We start from the raw sequence: 22,972 nt of genomic DNA, 5'->3' as shown, positions 1-22,972 counted from the left end.
CCAAAGATAATAAGCATGTTTTGCTTTTTAGTTCCTAGAAAACAGTTGAGTACTGTCCATCTGTTTCACTAAAATAACCAAAAATGCTTTGCAAGTTCCAAAATTAAAAAAACCCACCATTTTCTTTAACTTAGCAGTTTTAGAGTACACCTCTGTACTATGTCCTACAGGATTTGATTGTAAAGTTGTGCCCCGTCTGTTCTAACAACAGTGAGGAAAATACTAAATTTCAGCCAATACGGCGTAGAGCACAGACTCTGGGGTCAGATTGACCTGTAATTGTGCTCTTACATCAGTATCAGAAGTGGTCACTTCCCTGACATCAGTTTCATGACTAAGTGGAGATAATAGTGGGCTTCTCAGTGAGGCAGTGTTGCAGAGTATCTGTTTAGCTATGCAATAATAATGTTGCATTGTTTATGTTGCTGAATATTGTTTAACTATGTAAAGAAGTGTTTCATTTGTTTAATTATGTAAAGATGTTGCTATTTTATCCTGCATGCCTAAAGAATCTAATTGGTCTAATAAAAATATGAACAGCTAATAACAAGGGAGGAGGTATAGGCAGAACTTCCAGGTAAGGGGGGTAAGCAGGAGGAGAAATTTAGGCTTGGGAGGGAAAGAAAAGGAGACGCCAGGGAGACTCCTGGGGCCAGTCGGGCAGACATGACATACAGGATGCTAGAAAGGTAAAAAGTCCCAAGGCCAAATGTAGATGAATAGAAATAGATTAAATTAAGTTAAATGAGCTGTGGGACAAGCCTAAGCTAAAGCTGAGCATTCATAATTAATGGAGTCTCCTTGTCTTTATTTGGGAGCTGGCTGGGAGTCCAAACAAAATTCTACCTACTGAGGAAAAGTACAGAGGTGTGCATTTGAGAGTAGGTAAATTATAAACTCAGTATAAACCTGAGCCACTAAGGCAGCAGTAACTCAGAAATAACGAATAACGCACTTTATAAACTTTTTGTTTTATTAATAGTTTTGTTTTTAATATTATTAAAATGAACTAATATTTTAAGAGCTGTATATTGTACTTTCTTGTTTTTGACATGTTTTTAAGTGAAATTCACATAAGTTAGCCATTTTAAATTGAGCAGTTCACTACCATCTAGTGCCTTCAATGTTACAAGGACTACTTCTAGTTTTCTTTCAAAATATTTTCATCTTTCTGTTGGAAATGCTCTAGTACAGCTAAGGAATTATTCCCTTTCCTCCCTATCCTGTGACAGCCACCATTCTGTTGTGCTTCAGTGAATCATCTGTTACAAATACTTCATTGTAGGTCATTAAGGTCTTGCTTTTTTCACTTATTTTGACATTCATACTTTATTCTTTTTAAGGAGGAATACTATACATACCATGTGTTATTCATCTCTAGATGGATTTCTGAACTATTCCCATCTTTTGGCTTTAGAGAAAAGTGCTGTTGTACATATCAAGTGTTTGCTTAAATAAATACTTGTCTTCAGTTTCTTGGAATATCTACCTAGGGGTGGAATTGCTAAGTCATGCTCTGTGAGAAATGCCAAAGTGTGTAACACAATAAATAAAAGACCCAGAGACTGACACTGGGGTTCAAGCTTCAAACTAAAGGCCAGAAAAGCAAAGCAGCTCGCCACTAGCCTCCGACGGCTGCCTCTCCTCAGCGTGCTAGAGAACCCTGAGACTTCCAGCTGGAAAGATGGTTCAGCCGTTAAAGGCTAGGCTCACAACCAAAAATATAACAGAGTCCTGAAACTTCAGTGTCTTCCTGTCCTCGTTGATCTTCAGTGTGGCTGGAGAGTCAGTGTGTCCTACTGAGCACTGAAGACCCTGCTTCTATCTTTTATACCTCTTTAGTGCTGGGATTGAAGGCATGTGATATGTTACTCTGTTACACTGATTCAATCTAGTGTATCCCTAGGTGGCTTTGAACTCAGAGAGATCCCGCTAACTCTTAATCCTGAGTCCTGGGATTGAAGGTGTATACCTGGCTTCTGTGGCTGTTGCTTTCTGAATGCTCAGGCATAAATCATAAATAACATATCACCACAAAAATGTTTTTCATTGCAAATACACTTAGAATCTTTCCAGCAGTGTTACGAGGGTCCTGGTTGTCTGCTCTCTCATGAGCCCTGTTTAATAGCAGCTGTCCCAGTGACCCCCAGGTGGTGCCTCATTGTACTGTTGATCTGTATTTCCTCAGAACTGCTTCAAGCATCTCTTCAGGTGTATCTCCATTTGTGTATCATCTTTATTAATTAGTGTTACTCTCATGTATGTATATATGCAATAGATTTCTCCTGTCTTCTGTTCTATATGTACCATGAATATTAACACTATTTCATTTGTGTTCATTCACTTTACACGTAATTTTAAAAGTTCTTTTGACGTTTTGTTTTCTGTTCTGGATTTTTGTTTTCTGGACTCTTGTCCAGAATTTCTGTTTTCTGTATTCTTGTGATTTTTTTTTTTCCATAGTTACCTTTTATCCTAGAGTATTTTGAGTGTAGTATTTTTGCATAGCTTCTTTCAAAGTTATGTCCTTCATTACGTAAACACTACATTCCCTTTATTGATGGCGTTTTACAAATTCACAGGAAGTGTAGAAGCCACTGTTCCATTCAGGCCTTCTTATTCTCTGTTTATAACACGGGTTAAGTGTTTGCTATGCATGAATTTTGAACCAAATTTCATGCTTCAGTTTTTACTTTCATTGCTTAAATGCACTTTCAAAAATTCAAAAGGAGAAGAAACATCATTATATTATATTTTGACAGGGTATTATCCTTATTTTACTATTTATTTATTTCCTTTTTGGCTTTTTGAGGCAGGGTTTCTCTGTGTGACAGTTCTGGCTGTCCTGGAACTCACTTTGTAGACCAGGCTGGCCTCGAACTCATTGAGATTCTCCTGCTTCTGTCTCCCGAGCGCTGGGATTAAAGGTGTGAGCTGCTACCACCCAGCCACTTTTTATTTTCTATTTAAAGTTCTGAATTCATACATTGGTGCTGGCTATACATCATCCCCACCCTCTCCCTCTTTCCATCCTCCATCTCCTCCCTATCAAGTTCATAACTTCTTTAATTATTATTTTATACATGCACACACACACACACAAAACCTATGGAGTCCATTTAATGTTCCCATATGTGTGTGTTTAGGGCTGACAGCATGGAATTAGATAACTTATCCGGGGCTCATTCCTGAAGAAAACTGATTCTGGTATTTCAGCAGCCATAAATTGCCTATAGCTCTTCCTCTAGGGGTAGGATCTTGTGAGATTTTCCTCATACCCAGTGGCATCTCAACTGATGCCGTCATTCTTCGGGACTTGTTTAAGTGACCGTTATTTTTTAGCTCATGTGGATGCATCTTCTCTGTTAAATATGAAGGAGACTATCTCACAGTCCTTTGGCTCTGTTCCCTTAGGTGTGGGGATTGTTATAAATATACCAGTTGGCATTGGTCAGTTGTTTTCTTCTGAAGTTTGACTAGCTATGGATTTCTGTTGTGTTCTCCATCTGCTGCACAAAGAAGCTTCTTTGATGAGAGGTGAGAGCTACACTTATCTCTCTCTAGGTATAGGATAAGTATTCAGAATGCAGCTAGGGATTGTACCAGTTTAGGAAAGTATCAGTAGGAAATGCTCCTCTAGGGGCCATGACTTCAGCAAGGTGGTTGGCTGTGTTTACAGTATCAGAATGAACTCCCCCCTCCTAAGCTTGCTTTTTCCAGTTTGACAGCTGTTGGTTACCCCTATGATATAAGAGGCACTACTGCATCTTTGGAGATGTCTTCCTGTGCTGTGTGTTGTTGTCCGTAGGCCTCACAGTTGGGTAGGTCTGTTGACTTACTCTTTTCCCTTGTTTGCTCGCATCACATCTTCAGTTACTGTAAGAGCTAGTCCGCAGAGAAGGGGTTTCTAGATCCAGTTCTCCAAGTTCTATGTCCTGTGTGGGTCTTCAGCGAACAGAATCTTACTTCAGTTTTTGGAGGCAACCAAGGGCCTGTATGGTTTTGTGAGTCTCTTGGAATCCCCTGACCAACAACTCAAAGGAAGGCTTTCCATGCCTGATATGTTAAGATTTTAAAATGTTGCTCTTATATGTGTGTCTAGTCACCGGCACCACATGTGTGCAGTGCTCACACAAGTCCCCTGGAATTAGAATTACAGACAGTTCATGGCTGCCGTGCGAGTGCTGGGAACCGAACCTGGGTTCTCTGAAAGAGCAGGAAGTAGTGACTGCTACGTCACCTCTCCAGTCCTGCTACTGAGGGGTTCATTAGATAGTCTGCGTATTCCATGGTGTTACAACTTTCACTTGGCTGTTTATAGTCTCAAAAAAAATCAATTGGAGAAAGTCCATGTATTTATGGATTTTTTATTCTCTTCATTTTTGTTGTTTCTGTTACTCTATTTCTTTTTCAATTTAAATTCTTTTTCAGTTCTTCCCTCCCTCCCTCGTTTAGTTTTTCCAACTATTGTGTGTAGCACAGGCTTGCGTATGCCAGAGGACAACTTACCGGAGTTATTTCTCTTCTTCTGTATGTGTCTAGAACTAGAACTCTGGTCTTCAGGCCTGACAGCCAGTGCTTTTGAGCCTCCTCACTGGCCCTCAGTTGAGAGAATGCTTTAAAGCCAGTCTTTAAGTTTGTTTGATCAGTGATAATTTTAAACATTTTTTTCCTTTCATATTATGAGAGTTGTCTTGCTCCTTATGCTTGAAAACCATGTTCTCTGCATAGGGGTTTTTAGCTTCAGTTCTAATACTATGGCTGCCTGTTCTGTGGTCGCAGTGGGAATATGGTTGATAGTTCCCACATTCTTTTTTAGTTCGAGCTTCAATTTCTCAAGTTGCTTTCAAATGTTTTTGTTAAATATGACGAGTCTTGACCCAGATGGATGTATTTGGGGTTTCTCGACTCAAGATGTCTCTGTCTCCTGCCAGGCGTTAGTTCTAGCCATGGTTGGTTGGGTTCTGTTTTAGCCATCTTCTTTCTGGCTTATTTCTTAGGTTGCTGCAGCACTGTCGGATTATAGCCCAGGCCCCACGGCTTCCCTTCTTCCCGGGCTCTGCTTCCGGTTCTCTTTTCTGTTCTGCTGTTAAACCATTCACAAGCTTTTACCCCAGTTACTATATTTTAGCTCTGAAATTTCCATTCCGTTCTTTTTGTTTGTTTGTTTAAATTTCTATTGTCCATTTTACGTTTATGGGTGTTTCACCTGCATGTGTGTCTTTCCAGAAGAAGGCAGTGGAAAGGGCTCTTCCGTGTACATGGTAACTAGATCTGAACCCAAATTAAAGGCAGATGCTAGCATGCCTTCCTGGCTGTTGGAAATTTCCAATAAACTAGAAAGTAATTAAATCCTAAGTAGATTTCAAAAAAGATTCCATAGAATAATTTCTTTTCTAAGTACAATTTATCTGTGAATGTGTGACCAAATACCTGAGAAGAAGCAACTTAAGAGAGGGTTTGTTTTAACCTATTGCATGAGGGGACACTGTCCACGTGACAGAAACTTACTGCATGGGGGACACTGTCCAAGTGACAGCCTTACTGCGTGGGGGACACTGTCCACGTGACAGAAACTTACTGTGTGAGGGGACACTGTCCACGTGACAGAAACTTAGTGTGTGAGGGATACTGTCCGCATGACAGAAACTTACTGTGTGAGGGACACTGTCCACATGACAGAAACTTACTGCATGGGGGACACTGTCCGCGTGACAGAAACTTACTGCATGGGGGACACTGTCCACGTGACAGAAACTTACTGTGAGAGGGGGGACACTGTCCATGTGACAGAAACTTACTGCGTGGGGGACACTGTCCGCGTGACAGAAACTTACTGCGTGGGGGACACTGTCCGTGTGACAGAAACTTACTGCATGGGGGACACTGTCCACGTGACAGAAACTTACTGCATGGGGGACACTGTCCGCGTGACAGAAACTTACTGTGAGAGGGGGACACTGTCCACGTGACAGAAACTTACTGCGTGGGGGGACACTGTCCACGTGACAGAAACTTACTGCATGGGGGACACTGTCCACGTGACAGAAACTTACTGCATGGGGGACACTGTCCGCGTGACAGAAACTTACTGTGAGAGGGGGACACTGTCCACGTGACAGAAACTTACTGCGTGGGGGGACACTGTCCACGTGACAGAAACTTACTGCATGGGGGACACTGTCCACGTGACAGAAACTTACTGCGTGGGGGACACTGTCCGCGTGACAGAAACTTACTGCATGGGGGACACTGTCCGCGTGACAGAAACTTACTGCATGGGGGACACTGTCCGCGTGACAGAAACTTACTGTGAGAGGGGGGACACTGTCCGCGTGACAGAAACTTACTGCATGGGGGACACTGTCCGCGTGACAGAAACTTACTGCATGGGGGACACTGTCCGCGTGACAGAAACTTACTGCGTGGGGGACACTGTCCGTGTGACAGAAACTTACTGCGTGGGGGACACTGTCCGCGTGACAGAAAGCCTTCGCAGCCAGAATAGCAGGATACTGCTCACACTGGCATCCTCCTTCAGGAACCAGAGAGGTGACAGAAAGTGAGGCCTAGTTGCAGGAACTCTAGGGACTCACTCTTCTCCTTCATCCAGGTTCCACATCCTAACCTTCCATAACCTTCCAGAATAGTGCCACTGGCTGTTCAAACATGTTTGCCCCTGGGCAGCATTTCACAGTCCAACCACAACACACGCAGTCAGTTGTGTGTGTGAGGTGGGGGAGTTTCCGTTAGGACGAGAGATGACAATGGAACAGTGGGTACTAGTCTGTGCCACATTTTAACTCTTTCTTCCTCTGTTCTTGTGCTATCTCTTCTTTTGCTGCAGAGCTAGTACTGAAGCTTTGGTCTTTTCACAAACGTTCTTAGGAAGGAAGGGTGTGTATTGAGCTCAAGCTTTTGTGGACTCAAATAGATTATCCTCTTGAAAACTTGGTCTGCCTTTATTCCTTTTCCTTATGCCTTGGTTATTGACACCCCCCCCCCATTATTTTATGTTTTACTCTCACCTTAAAACAATCAAAAGTTAGGTGTTCATAATTGTGTAATGCTGTCAAGAACTTAGTTTATTCAAAATGGCTATGAAAAGTGTATAGACATTCATTGCGATATATACACTTTGGTGTGATAATTTTGGTGTGCAGTTTTATTTTATTTTATTTTGAAAGTTTTTTAAAAAGGAAAAGGTCGAGAACTTAATTCGGCTTTCTTTTCTTTACAGAAAGGGCAATTGCAAGACATGAAGTCCGGGAAATTGAACAGCGCCATACAATGGATGGCCCTCGGCAGGATTTGACACTAGATGAAGAAGATGATATAGTCATCATTTATAACAGAGTTCCCAAAACTGCAAGCACCTCGTTTACCAATATCGCCTATGACTTGTGTGCAAAGAATAGATACCATGTTCTTCACATCAACACTACCAAAAATAACCCAGTAATGTCACTGCAAGATCAGGTAACTACCATGTAGGGAATGCAAAAATGCTTTCTGGTATGTCCTCCAGTTTGGTATAGCAAAGGATGAACTGTTTTAAAGGGATGTGTATACTCTTCTCAGTGAATTGTAAGCAGGTTGTGTGGGGGAGGGGAGGCCCAACTTTTTTCCAAATTTATAATCTTCCTATTTTTGATGTATTTTCTTACATATAATCTATAGTGAAAAATTTGTGAAATAAGCAAACTGATAAATAGCTAGAAGTTTTAGACACAGTTTTGATATTCTTACATATGGAATTTCTTGGTTGTTGTTTTTTTGTTTTTATTTTTGAAACAAGCTTTCTCTATGTAGTCCTTGCTGTCCTGGAGCTCACTCTGTAGATTAGGCTGGCCTTAAACTCACAGAGATCCACATACCTCTGCCTCCCAAAGCTCTGGGACTAAAGAAAGGTGTGTACCACCACCACCCAGCATAAAATCTTTTTTGTTTTGTTTATTTTTAATTTGATGAGATGCCTGCCAGAAAAAGTTATTTTATTGTCTCAACTTAACGATGAGGAAGTATTAACTCAATACCTGTACCCACTTATTTACTAGCCTCCTGAACTTCAACTTCAGTAACTCATGTACATATTAACCATAAATGAACCTCCTAGAGAAAGATTCTGGGTGATGTCTTTATCAAAATCTTACCTTTTCATTGTTTTAGATGATCAAGTGGACAGGTAACTTCATAAAATGGTATTTTAAATAGAGATTGTTAAATGAAATCTAGTTTATTCATCTCTTCCAAAAGTAGCTTATATTTTCCATATACCTGCAGTGATGACTATAGTTATAAAGTTCTCATTGTAAATATTGAAGGCGAAGAATATTTGACCGTCATAAAGAGATTCTGAAATCCTAGGTAACCCCAGTGCTATTGGAGTAGCTTCATTAGATGGTATCTATTATAGTCTGATTGCAGCTGGGACTTGAGCTCTTTGGAAACAGCAGAACATGTTTTGTTATGGAACTGAGCATTTTCACACTGTTAACCTATCTATAACCCTTATACTACACAGAGAATAAAAAATAAAGATTTGGTTAAAGAGCTGGTTTTGAAGGCTAGTAGTGTGGTAGATGGCATATCATCTCCCATTCAATTTTTTTTTTTTTTTTTTTTTGCTGTCCATAGGATAATTTATTTTTCATAGAACCAAAAATGTATGTCTTTTAGCCAGATAATTTTCTGTAAATGAAAGGAAGCACACGATTTTTTTTTTAACAGTGTTGGTTATTTAAAAAAAAGAAAAAAAACCCACAGCACAATATTGTACATCTCAAGGGAAATGTCATTTTCACATTATGTGCAGTAGATTTGCATTGTTGCATTGCACAGCATACCTTGATTTAAACGGTTTAAATCAAATTTCCTCAGCAATATTTTTTAACGTGTTTGTTCGATTTTTACTTGTTTTGTGTCCAACCTTCTTCCAAAGTTCTGGCAGCTACAAGGCATCTGGCAGTGACATCCATGCTTTTATTTTCTCCATGAAATGTAAGTGTGGAGATGCTCCCCACACATGACATTTGTCAGCACCATAGCTACATTTCCAGTTGCATTTGGGTAGGATGCATCGTCTGCTTTCCTTGCAACAGCTTGGTGTTTATAGAGGAGAAGGCGGTGCTGGCCCAGAGCAGTGGGCTTCTGTAACAAACGGCACCGAGAGCTGGTTTTTGTAGGACACTTTAGGGAAGTAGTCTTAAGCAATAAATGACATACTTCAAATGTCAGCCAGTAATTCAAAGCCCGGTCCTAATTAGGAGTGGCTTATACAGATGTATCCTCCAGTACTGTGTATATAAAGATTTCTGATCTATGTAGAAGCCATTTTCTAAAAACAAGCCACGTTGGGTTTCCTTTCCTTAGCTTGGCATGTTTAGAGCGCTTTCCCTTGCAACCCAAGAAGCTTCATCTGAATGTAAACTTTTAACTATAATTTTAAAGTCAGTTTCCAAATAACCTATCTTCTCTACTATAGTTTTGTTTTAATGTCATTTTTGTTGTACTGGTGTACAATATTTAGCAAATTAAGCAGGAATTAAGGGTGGTTTTACTCTTCTCCAGTCAATGTCTGACTTTAGTGAATGTGCTATTGTACAGACATTTCATTTAAAGTTCTATTAACTCATCAGAAAGCTAGGGCTGTCTTAGGAAGCCCGACTCCCCTTGATCCTCATGTATCCAAATGGAGCTCTTCAGTCTATTGCAGTCCAACCCAGCTCATCCCACCCAGCCCAGATCTACACATCATATATGTGCTATATACTAGGCACTGTGTAAACTACTTACATGCTTAACTCCTTTTCTCACAGTTTAGAAGCAAAGCTCTAAACATGTTTCGTCCAATACAGAGCTGTCAGTGGTCACAACAGTGTCCTCCTGTGCCACCCTGGAAAGCCGCCGGCTTTGCTCTCAAGTGTCTCCTTTACCTTACTGAACATGTGGTATTTACATACAGAGATTGTGCCACATTCTTGGGGAGAAATGCCAACGAAATAAAAATGTCTCTCAAAGAGGGTAATTAAAACAGTACTGTGTGACAATCTCACCAAAATGCTGTATGTGGACATACCTGAAGAAAGCAGGCATCCATGTCATAGAACGTCCTGTGAAATAGCCCTCCTTGTCATTTCTACAGTTTCAGTGTTGTGACAACTGAAAAAGGACAAGGATCTAGGGCAGAGACTCAGACAACAGGAGTCTAAGAGGTGTGGAAAGCAAAGATGTGTGGTCTCTAATTGGTCCATGTTCGTGACTAATACACAACGTGGTATTTAAGAATGAAGAGTGCATGTGTGTATGTCTGAACCACATGGAGACAGCACACTGCAAGTTGCAATGTGTTAACAGTGAAGTATCTAAGTAAGTAGTTTGTAGAAGTGTTGTGGTACCATATCATTTTGACTTTTCCATAGTGTAGAGCTTGTTTGTTTTGGAGGAACACGAATCTGCATGAATATTTTACCTTATCTCCTGTCTGCAATGGAGCGGTTGGGACAGTGAAAATAGAAGGTTTTTAAAGAGGAGATTAATGGGATGGAAAGCACAAGAAAGTGCGTGATTAAAATGAAGAGACCTTTGTTAGAGTTTGGTTTTTGAGGTGACCTTTAATTCAGATGTTTAAAAAGAATTTTCAAGGGATGGAGAGGTAGCTCGATGGTTAAGAGTAGTGATTGCTCTTCCAGAGGGCCCAAGTTTGATTCCCAGCCCTCACATGGTACCTCACAACCCTCGGCAACTCCAGTTCCAAGGATCCAAGTCTCTCTTCTTGCCTCTGTGGGCATCAGACATGCATGTGGTACACCAGACACACATACAGACAAAACACTCTATACACATAAAAAATAAAAAGAATTGCAGAGAGAAACAGCTCTTCTCTTCTATTAAGAGCAGGAGGTGTGATTGGCAGTATCCTGTGTCGTCTTTCTTAAATCCATTCCGTTTATGTGCTTAAGTTGGCTATCTGTGACCCCTCTTGACCTAAACATTGGAAGTATCTAGCCCTATCGGACAACATGGTAAAATATTTCTGTTGTATATGCATGTGTGTTTCATTAACTTGCTCTCAAGCTGCCCTGTGCTCACTTTCATTAGAGCCTGTAGTTTGCTATGTGCTGTAGATTCTTCTTAGTGCAACGTGCTAGCTGAGCATTCACAACCTATTACATGTAAGCTAACATTGGTTAATATGCAGGTTCTTGCGCTGAAGGGCCAAATGGAGCCTGGTGTTCTGCATTTTTAAGACACATTTGATGCTACTATTTGAGGATCGGTGATTTAGAACAGTTCAGTGATATACACAGACATGCTGAGATCTTTCCAGAAAGTTTTATTTATTCTTAAATTCATGTTTCTACTTTCCTGACAGCATTCAGATGTGTCATCCAGTAGATGCCCTAGACTTTTGAATCATTGACTAAACCAGGCCTTTCTCTTCTTATCTTTTTGTGGAATAAATCCTCCTTCAGTTGTCTTCACGATATCCTTTTAGTGCTTCAAGTTAAATGGCAGGCCCTTGGACCTTGACTAGCCACCCTATGTTATATTAAATGTTCCTTCCAAAGTATCGGAACCACATCACTCCTAGTACTAATCAGTTTATAACAGTATGTTACATACTGGTTTCATTTCATTTTGTTTTCCTCTGTTGTAGTGGAAACCCCTTGAAGGCAGACATCTTGCTTGTCCATTTGTTTCTCAAATGGGTGACCAAGACATGGAAGATATGTGATACCTTTTCTTTTAAATGATGAACGTGTAAGCAAATGAGCCAAACTAGATTTTGGTGTTAGTCCTTAGCTGACCGACCACAGCACCACGGTTGCAGTGGAGAGCAGAGCAAACTCTCCGACTGATGGACGTTTGAGATTTAGGATTCTTGGGCAGCTCAGGTCTGAACCTCAGGCTCCACGCCCTCTGCTGCCGATGAACTTACCTTTGGATCTGCCCGCTGCTCACCAGCTTTCCCCTGAGTATAGAAACCCTTCTCTCTGGTTTAGACTAAAAACATATGTCTGTGGCTGTATGAGAAATGTTTACTTGAAGTAAATTTATCAGGAGTTGGTGAATAGCAATTTCTCAAGTTAATAGTAGTCTTCATCTCAGTATAGTAATTACAAAGTTGGAATTAGGCCAGGGAATCCAGGGATACTCCCACTCCTTCAGGCAGGGGAAAGGAGTTCTTTTGTGATCACAGATGATCAGGGTATGAAGTCAAACCTGTCTCAAATGTCGGCCCAGATACCCTTCGCGCGAAGGTGCCTTCTTAGCTTTTTCCTTTAGAATTGGCTCAGGTCTGATTCAACAAGCAAATAAATCATGTACCACCACCTACACTGTTGTGTTTCCCCTAAAGGTGTATTGTGATTACTTGCTAGCCTGGCTCTGCTTGAGTTATAAAACCTGACAGAAGTCATAGTTTAGAATCTGCTCCAGGCTAGCCATAAAAACATTATTTTCATGTACTGTATCTAACTACTCCTTCTGAGCCCTCCTTCTTGACAGCATGCTTCAGTCGGAGTGTGGGAGCTCTATTTGAATCCTCCCTTCTCCCCTGCCAGTGTCCAGTGTTTCCAGCCTCCTAAATGTCATGTGATGCTGTTTCGTTGTGCTGCCCTTCACCTGGTATGAAAGGGAGACTCTGTAAACTGCACTGGTCGCTCACCCAGGCCCTGTGGGCAACATGCCCTGGTGTAGACCCCTAGAAGAGAACAAAGGGGAAGAACAAGTGGGCGGGGCAGGAGTGAGAGGGCGGATCGGTGGGCGGGGTTAGTGAGGGTGGGAGCAGAGAAACCCTGAAAGCTAGAGGATGCATATTACCTATGGACAAAGGAGAAGTGGTTCAGTGGGTCCTTTAAGAAGGGAGCCTTTCTAGCGGGTTCCCCATGAGGAACAGCTTTGAAGAAGGGTGTACGAAATGGTACTCCCATATGCCCCTGCTGCTTTCCGGAGAAGTGTGAGGCAGCCCCTAGCCTTTGCCGTAGTTAGGGTTGCCATTGCTGTGACGAGACTCCATGAGCACAGCGACTCTTCTAAAGAAAACATTTAACGGGGAGGGGTGACTTTCATTTTCAGAGGTTTATCCATTATCGTCATGATAGGGAGCATGGTGGGAGTATGGCGCTGAGCAGGCAGGCATGGTGCTAGAGAGTTCTACATCTTCTTCCAAAAGCAACAGGAAGTGAACGGTCTCACCGGACATGGTTTGACATATATAAAATCTCAAAGCTTTCCTCCACAGTGACACACTTCCTCCCACAAGACCACACCTGCTCCAACAAGGCCACACCGCCTGTTAGTGCCACTCCCCTTGGGGGCCATTTCCTTTCAAAGCACCACACCCACTCCCTGGCCCCCAGAAGCTTGCCGCCATATCATCATGCAAAAATGCATTCAGTCCAGCTTCAACAGTCCCCATAGTCTGTGACAGCCTTGTAAGTTCCTATAAAGTCAAAATCAGCAAGCGTTATCACATACTTCCAGTATCTACGTTACCATTTCAAATTGCTGGGAAGGAAGGAAACATAGTGAGGACCAAAGCAAGACCCCAGAGCAGCCGGGCAAACTCCCAACCCTGAATGTCCATGTCTGACGTCAAAGCTTCCTTCCAATCTCTTCTCGGCTCTACTGACTGGAACGCGCTTCTTGCCCCTGCGCTGGCTCCGCCCCTGCGCTGGCTCCGCCCCTGCGCTGGCTCCGCCCCTGCGCTGGCTCCGCCCCTGCGCTGGCTCCGCCCCTGCGCTGGCTCCGCCCCTGCGCTGGCTCCGCCCCTGCGCTGGCTCCGCCCCTGCGCTGGCTCCGCCCCTGCGCTGGTTCCGCCCCTGCGCTGGCTCCGCCCCTGCGCTGGCTCCGCCCCTGCGCTGGTTCCGTGCCCTGTCAGCAGCTCTCTGGCTTTGGCATTTTCAACATCTTGGGGTCTCCAAGGCAACCCAGGCTTCACAGCTTCACAGCTCCACGCAATGGCTTCTCTGGGCCCCTATCCAGTGGAACCCCTGACACATGCCTGGCCTCCGGTTTTTCTTAGTCACTGGGGTAAATTCCATAGCCCCTTTATCCTTATCTTCAGAACCATGTGGTCAAAGCTGCCAAGTTCTGCTGATTTCTGGGGCTGCAACATGGCCCCCTTGTTCAATTACAAATTCAGCAACTTCCTGTTTTTGATGGTTTCCTTCACTGCCTAGCTTGGCTCTTCTGAAACTTGATCTCTAGATCAGGTTAGCCTTGAACTCAGAGATCTTTCCATTATATCTTCAACTTCCTGATTTTGAGGATTGCCTTCACTGCCTAAGCTGTTGTGGAACTTCCTCTGTAGAACAGGCTGGCCTCATATTCTGAGATCTGCCAGCCTCTGCCTTCCCAATGCAGAAGACTTTTGTTTGTCCTGGGAATAAAGGTGTGCACCACCACACCAAGCTCTAAGCCTCTCTTTAATTTCTTTTCTCAAGTTGGAAATTTAGCTGGGTAGGATCTTGCCCTGGGGTCACCATTCCTTAATCTGTTTATCTCCTTGAACAAAGAATTCAGCTCTGCCCCCTTCCTGGGGCTCTTTTTCTCCTCAGATTTCACATTTCATAGTATTTTACCTTTCTCACCTTGCACGCTCCTTTTCATTATAAATCTTCATTATAGAGTTTCCACATGACAGGCTGCCAACAGAATTCATCCAAATCTCTTCTCTTTAGCCTCAGGCAGACTCCTCTTCCAACAAGGGCAAGAGACAGCCACCTTCTTCACCAAAATATCACAAGAACAATCTCTAGGCATCATACAAGGCTTCTCCTCCGAATCCTCTTGAGCCAGCCTCCCGCAGTTGAAGTCAATCTAAGATAATGTGGTTTCCGGTGCCCCTTTACAAGACTGCAAGAATTCTGATTCTGCTAATAAGTTCAAGATTGGTTATAGAATAGTTTTCATGCCTTTTCTTCTGTCCCCTGCCTCTGACAAACTCCTCGTCAGTCCACCTGGAAGTATTTTAGTCTGTGAACTGTTGTTTTGAACTGCTTGCTTCTAGTGTGCTTCAGGCCTCGCTGGAGAAGTGGGAGCTAGAGACAGTGAGTAAAAGTGGGCAGGGTGCACTGTTTCTGCCCTCTCTGCCATACGTACAGTAGTAGCTGATATGATTGCCGTTATCCTGCTGGATTTCAGTCTATTTTCCCGTAACAGTACAAGGGTAACTTTGCCCAAGCGTTTTTCTAGCTCTGCGGCCTTCTTTGCTAACGCCACAAAACAAGCCTCACATTAATAAAGTTAAGAGCTGGCTTCTCAGCTCACGCCTTCTGAAATGGCGTTCTTTACTATGGCCCAGGGATGAGCAGCTCCACTCCCTGAAGGTGTAACGAGTATGGTTTTTCCGCCTGCCTGCCGCTTGGTCTTGTCCTGCTGCTGCGCCAGCCCCAAATGATACACAGAGACTCTGTATTTGGTACAATACTGTTGGCCCGGTTACTTGTTTCTTATCGGCTAGCTCTGCCTTAATTATTAACCCATTTCTGCTGATCTATGTATTTTCACATGGCCTTCTCTTACCGGGGAGGCGGCTGGCGTCCAGCTCTCTCCAGACTCTCCATCTTGACTCCTCCTCCCTACTTCCTATTTCCTCCTTGTCTCCTAGTCCCTCCTATCTTCCTTTCCTATTGGCCAACAGTGCTTTATTATTAACCAGTATGAGAAACATATACAGAATGACATCTCCCATCATGAAGGTGTGTGAGAAAGGCAGCATTCCAGGTATTACTGCAGTTCTACTGCATCTGGGTCTATCTGAACAGGGATTCGGGGGTGGGGGGGTTGTTTTCAAATTTGAGAAGCCCAGCAGCAGTCTAACCCAGCCTCCTGGGATTCCCCACGTTAAACGACACAGATTGGATGAGCCATTCATCCTCAGGATGCCTCAGGTTAACATTGACCATTCTTAGGATTGTTTGGGGAAAGGATGCTTCCAGTATGCATCTGACTCCTCTTTCCATGAGTCTCTTATCACAGTCTACTTTATGTTTGTATGCTCTGGTCCTCTCTGGTGTTTACCTTCTGCTGGAGCGTTTCCTTAGAATTTAATCTAACACCTTTTCCATTCCCCTCCTGAACCACCACGCCCACATTACATCTCAGCTTTTGGGAAACGTCTGAGTTTTTGAGCATGCTTACACTGTTTGCTGCCGCCGCCTCCTCCCCCTCCCCCTTCCCTCCCCACTCCTGTACCCCTCCCCCTCCCACATCTCTTCCTTCTCTCCCCACCCCCCTTCCTTCTTCAGTCTTCTTCTAAGTAAGTGCATGGGTGTTTTGTCTTCATGTATGTCTGTGCAACTTGTGCCTGACTGGTGACTGCGGAGCCAGACAAGGGTGTGGGATCCTCTGGAACTGGAAGTGCAGGTGGTCGTGAGCTGCTGTGTAGATACTGAGAATCCAACCAGGTTCCTCTTCCTCTGGAACAGCAGCCAGTACTCTGAACCGCTGAGCCATCCCTCCAGCCCCTCTTTACTTATGGTAGAAATACTGTAATTGATTTTCATAGGACCCAACATGATTAACTATTGCAAACACATTTCATGTCATGCAGTTTTTACAGATTCAGATTTTGTATTATCTAATACTTTAGTTTTAATTTGCTATTTTATATTTTTATTCTGCTTTGGTGCTTAAAGAGTGAATAGGAAAGTGTGCAAGAACCTCATACACATATGCGTGTGTATATATGTGGCTCTTAATGTTACTATCATTTGCAACTGTGTATCAGTTAATAATGTGTCCCTATAAAACTAAACTGTCCCGGAACTTTGTTTTAGCCAGTGGACATTTTCTGACTTGTGGCTACACCTACCCTGTCCCTAACTTACCGTAGACAGTAGTCCCCCTCAGTCCCTCCTGTAATGACAGAGCCCCAAGTTCAAATGCCGAAGAATAGGTCCATGTAACTCAGGTCTAGAACGCAGAGGAAAGACTGAAACATTCCTAAGCCTGGGCTCTGCTCTTCTGGGACTGACGCTACAGCCTGCCTTCCCTGCAGTGTAGAACAACGGGCCTTGCTGGGCCTTGCTGTGTCTCTGTCTTCAGAACAGAGCTTGGCCAGTTCCTGGTTATTGTATAGACTAATTTCCTTTGAGAAATTGTGTGGCTGCCAGCACTCAAATTCTTTAAGTTAACCAGTTGTTTATTTTTTTTTCTCCTTTTTGTAAATTTTCTCTCAATTCTTCAAAAAATAATTAATGAGCACTTACAGAATTTTTCATTTTAACTTTTTCTGTACTTCCAATTCCAGTGAATGAGAAGTATTTAGGGGCTGCGGAGTTGCCTCGGCAGTTAAGAGTGTATATTGCTCTTGCCCAGGCCGTGAGTTCAGTTCCCAGCATCCGCCTCGGGCAGCTCACCAGTCCATAACACCAGCTCCGAGAGACCCAGCCCCCTCAGGCGTGTGTACTGTGGACACTGCTGTCTCCTCACGATGCACAAACCCACACGGTGATACATGCACATGCATACGTAGTCTTTTAAATTAAAAGAAAATTTCAGATATTTGTATATGTTAAATGTTTTGCTATGAACAAGCTTATATGTTCACTCTTTAAAACCTGCTTATCATTATCACTAATCATTTTGGTAGTCACATTTTAATTTGTCGAAGCATAGATGGAAATGTCTTTTCATGATTACTTTTTGAATAATGCTATCAGAGAAAACATTTAATATATGGAGTGAGCAGGTGGTGGTAGGAGGGTCAAGAATTCAAAGTCACCCTTGGATATGTAATGAGCCTCAGGCTCGCCAGGGTTTCATGAGACCCAGTTTTTAATTTACACGCGGACACACGCGCTCACACACAGTGAATTCCTTACATAGGAAGGAACGGAGCAACGGCTCTTCAGGGCCTAAAGAATCTGGGTTCTGAAGTCTGCAAAAGAGCGCAGCAGCCACAGTAGCGGCGGTACGGGCTGCTGTAGTGGCGGCGGTCCGGGCTGCTGTAGTGGCGGTACGGGCTGCTGTAGTGGCGGCGGTACGGGCTGCTGTAGTGGCGGCGGTACGGGCTGCTGTAGTGGCGGCGGTACGGGCTGCTGTAGTGGCGGCGGTACGGGCTGCTGTAGTGGCGGCGGTACGGGCTGCTGTAGTGGCGGCGGTACGGGCTGCTGTAGTGGCGGCGGTCCGGGCTGCTGTAGTGGCGGCGGTACGGGCTGCTGTAGCGGCGGCGGTACGGGCTGCTGTAGTGGCGGCGGTAGAGCTCCCGGTACATGAACTCACAGGTGAGGCTCAAAGGCAAATACAGCCTTCTCCACCCATCTAGTGTAGGCCTTCCCGCTGCTGATGAGCTGAGCAAGAAATCCCTCACAGCTGTGCCCAGTGATTCCAATTTAATCAGTTGGCAGCCCCTTATGGAGGGGAAATACCCCGAGCCCTCCTAACCCCAGTGTTAATGCACTTCACTGTACATGGGTATGGTAAATTAGTACATGCAGATTACACTGACTGCCCTTACTTCACAATGCTGGGGACTGGGGGGGGGGGGTTGCTGTTGGCATATCGTTTCCCTTAAATCACAGGAAGGTAATGAGTATGTCCTCCTTTTTAGGTACGCTTTGTAAAGAATATAACCACCTGGAACGAGATGAAACCAGGGTTTTATCATGGACACATTTCTTATCTGGATTTTGCAAAGTAAGTAGTATCCAAAATGGTGTTCTAAAGAATGTTTTGTATGTCATCATCAGCATAAAATAGAATAACTTCATTAAAGTGTTAGGATTTTGGTTTTAAAAATATATATACTGACACACCTCTTCTAGACCTGTGATTTAAATACTCCTTCCAGTGCTTTACTGCCCTCTAGTGTTCATATGTTGACACTTCTCAAGCTAATTCAGGTATTCATGTTCTGTTAAGTTAGGGACTATGGAAGCCCACTGATTACTCCTGGAGCGCCCAGATTTTAACCTAGTCAGTTACCATCACTGACTGAGAAAACAAAGTGCTTTTCCTTGAACTGCTGTGTGTCTGCTTTGAAATTATGAGGTCCGGGGGAGACTTTTTTAAAACTAAAAATTGTCTTTTATGTTGGAATGCAGTTATGTAAGTCAGGGTAATTTCTTTAAGAGAATTAAGACGAAAAGTTCAAAGGACCGTAGACTACAAATGGTGTTCAGCATTCTTTGCCCGTCAAGGGCCCTTGCATGGTGAAGGACTAATCAGAAAATTGGTTAAAAGGAATTGTCCAAGTGTAGCATCGTGTGAATGTTCTCAGTAGGACACATGGCACCATTATGGTAAACCCTCACATCCAAACAGAAAATGTACTGCTAATTTTGGGCGTGTTCAGGTCACTTTTTAAATTAGCAGTGCGTCTTGTAAGAATATGTATATCAACTATCAACTTCCAAAGCTTTTTGTGTACATTTTAAGGTGAAAGGAGCATCTCACTTCCGTCTGAAAGGAAAGTCTGAAAGGAAAAAGCGGAAAGGAATGTCACTGGGTCAGATAACAGGAAATCTTAACCTCTCTGGAAATCATATAATTAAAGATTTGCCCACATATTACATACATAAAGTGATATATCCCTGATTCCCCCCATAATTCCTAGGCTCTTTCAATAAAATTGCAACTTTCAAGTTAAATGTACACTTTTCTATAAATAATTCATGTTTCAATATTGAAAGCATTTTATAGTCGGCTTTAAAATAAACTAGAATTTGTCTCTGCAGAGGCACTGAGCCAGTTTCATAAACTTTATTCATATGCATATTTTCCCTGAGGGCTGCATTTTCCTTCAATGAGTGTTTGTTACCCTTTCACCTAAATGATTTGATTTTTTTTTTTCTCTACATGGCCTGGTTTCTAATACTGTAGGTTCTCATTACTAAAATTACATATTGAGTGTTTTTGCTTTGGGCACAGTCTTGCACGCAGAACAAAACTGTGGTATTTCTGAGGTACTTGGACTTGAAACGTATAAGGCATTTTAAAGAATAGTCTTATTAAATATTGACAACACTGGCTTTGAATATTTCCAAATTGGCCCATTGTTGGAAATAAGTAATATATTGTGAAAATTTTAATAAACTAGCAAAATTTTAAACAAATAGCTAAACAGAATCAATTAGAGGAAACATGTATTTTAATGTATATAGTCAAGAAACACTGTAGCTTGATAGTCACAGATTCCATGACTAAGGGAAGAAACAACATCATTTACCTATTTTAATGTTCTTTATTTTTTAAAACATTGAGCTGAGAATGCTGGCTTTTACCTGTATTTTAGTTGCCTAGGAGGCTGATACAGGAGAGTACATGTTTGAAGCCAGCCCAGAAAACTTAGTGAGTTCCCTCCCACACTTTAAAATGGGGGTCTCGGAAGATTGCTCCATAGGTAAAGTAGGTACATCACAGTTGTGAGGACCCAACTTTGAATTCCTAGCACTAAGAAACCAGGCTTGTAGCCCGAGTGTCTTTAACCCCAGTGCTCATATGGGGAGTGGGGATGGGGGAGTGGGGTGAGCACAGACAGCAGAGTCCAGCTCCACAGCCTGCTGGCAGCAGCAGGGAAGCCTTGGCTCGGGAAATGGAGAGGGAAGATTGACACCCCGCATTGCCCTCTGACTTCATACATTATGACAGGAGTACCCTGTGCTCACACACCACACATTTTACAGAACAAACAAATAATTTTTAATGTTAAAAAGTAAATTTCTTGACACTTGGTTCTATAGTAGAATGGTATGTAGTTATGGTGGGAGCTCTGGGTTCCTTCAGTCCCTGTTAACTAACAGACACAGACACACACAGACACACACACAGACACACACACACACACACACACACACACACACACACACACACGGTGGACAGATGGTTTAAGTTAGTGGCTCTCAACCTTCCTAATACTGCAACCTTTAATACAGTGTGTCATGTTGTGGTTACACCTAACAATAAAATTATTTTCATTGCAACTTCATAACTGTAATCTGGCTGCTGTTATGAATGTAATATAAATATCTGTGTTTTCCGATGGTCCTTAGGCAACCCCTGTGATAGGCTCATTTAAACCCCATCCCAGCTGATTTAAACTGTTCAGAGCACTGGCTGCTCTTCAGAGGCCATGGTTTGACTCCCAGCATCCACATAGTGGCTCACAACCATCTGTAACTTCAGGTTCAAGGGATCTGATGCACAGACGTGGTACACAGACATTCATACAGGCAAACCACTGCACGTGTAAAATAAGGTCTCGACATAGGACAAGAAGCAATGAATGGGCCTTTGCTCGGTAGAATTCCTTAAGTTACTTGCAGTTAGACAAATAATGGTAAATTCATGGGGGAAATGTGTTTAATTTTTCAGTTTATTTAACAGATAATAAAAGATTGAAACATAGTTGAGTTTTCTGGAAACCAAGGGGGACAATGTGGAGAAATAAGTAAAAGACCCTTTCTAGTTCCAACTGGCTTGTGCGTGTCCTATTTTAAAACATCTCAAGCCGAGCCTGGCTTTGCAGTTTTTCTGGAGTTTTAGGATAGGAAAAAAAAAAATGTCTTTTTATATAGAAGTTTTGATTTCTTGTTCTATTTTGCATCCTTTGTTTTAACCTCTTTTGGCTTTTTAAAATCATTTTACCTACTTCTACTTTTCCTAAAAGTGCTTAGTTGTTGTTTGTTTTCTTAATGAATAGTTTTCAAACTGTTTAGATATAAGAAATTAATGATGCTGTTGACTTTACTATCTCCTATTTTAAATTTGTATAGGGTAGACATTTTCAAGATGCAGGGTAAATATCAAATTGAGTAAGTTGTAGTTCTTGACTGATGAGTTAATTGAAACCCCCTTTTTTCCTAGAGTGGAGTTTATGCTTCCTGAAAATTGAAATACTCATAATCATCCTTCTTAAATTTACGTTGTTTATTTGTTGGTAGCATTTATTGAATAGGAGTCACCCTAACAGATGAATCTTCTTAATGCCACAGTGTCATTGGTGAGACCAGGTCATTCACTTTTTTGAAACCAAGCAAAGGCAATCTGCTACTGGTATGAACCATTTATTGCTAAGAGTCCCCCACAAATATGTGATTATCCCTAGCCATGTTAAGCAGACTTAATGGCTGGCATTTTCTTTGGGCCGCCAACCAGCTCCCAAATAAAAACAGACTTAATATTAGTTATGAGTGCTCAGCCTTAGCTTAGGCTTGTCCCACTAACCCTTTTAACTCAATTTAACCTGTTTCTTTTCATCTATCCACATTTTTCCTTGGGGCTTCTTACCTTTATTTCATCCTCCATGCCCTACTTTCCTGCTTCCTCTGCGTCTGTCTGTCTGTCTGTCTGTCTGTCTGTCTGTCTGTCTGTCCACTCTCATCTCCTTTCCTTTCTCCTTGAGCCTAAATCCTTCCTTCTACTTACTCTCTCTCTCTCCCTATCTCTCCCTCTCTCCCTTTCTCTTCCTCTCTCTCTGCCTACACATTCCAACTACTTCTCCTCCCTCACTATTGGCCATTCAACTCTTTATTAGACCAACCAGGTACCTAAGGGAGGCAAACCAAAACAGCAATGTAATTAGACAAATACAACACGTCTTTGAATAGTTAAACAAATACTGTGCAACAAGCTGGCAAGATTGCTCAGCAGGTAAATGCACAGGTCATCAAGCCTGATGACCTGAGTTTGACCCCTGGGACCTACTCACATGATAAAGGATGGAAGCTTCTGCTGCCAACTATTCTCTGACCTCAACACAGGCACAGGGGCACACACACCACCACCACCAATAATAATGTGTTTTTAAATTGGTGCTTAAACAGAGATGGGAAATACAATACGTTGCAGAAGTCTGAAAGAGTAGCTTTTCCCAAAGGCTGTCTGCCCTCTTCACTCGTGAGTTCTAAAGGCTGCATAGGGTTGCAGTTGTCTAGGTGAGGCCGGTGATGGGCTGGAGCACGTGTCAGTGACACACAATGTGTCTAGAGGAGGTAACTACTGATCAGCTCCAAGGGTTACA

General features: G+C 42.7%; 1 protein-coding gene across 2 annotated transcripts in view; it reads left to right on the top strand.

The window, feature by feature from the left end:
* Nucleotides 1–22,972, top strand: part of Hs2st1 (heparan sulfate 2-O-sulfotransferase 1) — a 132,886-nt gene that overhangs the window by 99,076 nt on the left and 10,838 nt on the right. For both annotated transcript variants that reach the window (XM_051194704.1, XM_051194705.1), the window contains exons 2-3: nucleotides 7,241–7,479; nucleotides 18,563–18,648. In XM_051194704.1, coding sequence (XP_051050661.1) covers nucleotides 7,241–7,479; nucleotides 18,563–18,648 — 325 coding nt within the window. The remainder of the gene's footprint in view (nucleotides 1–7,240; nucleotides 7,480–18,562; nucleotides 18,649–22,972) is intronic.

The sequence above is a fragment of the Phodopus roborovskii genome, unplaced genomic scaffold (assembly GCF_943737965.1).
Source record: "Phodopus roborovskii unplaced genomic scaffold, PHOROB, whole genome shotgun sequence".
In the NCBI taxonomy this organism is placed as follows: Eukaryota; Metazoa; Chordata; class Mammalia; order Rodentia; family Cricetidae; genus Phodopus; species Phodopus roborovskii.
The sequence above is the reverse complement of the archived record's forward strand: the minus strand, read 5'-3'. Positions and strand labels throughout refer to the sequence as shown.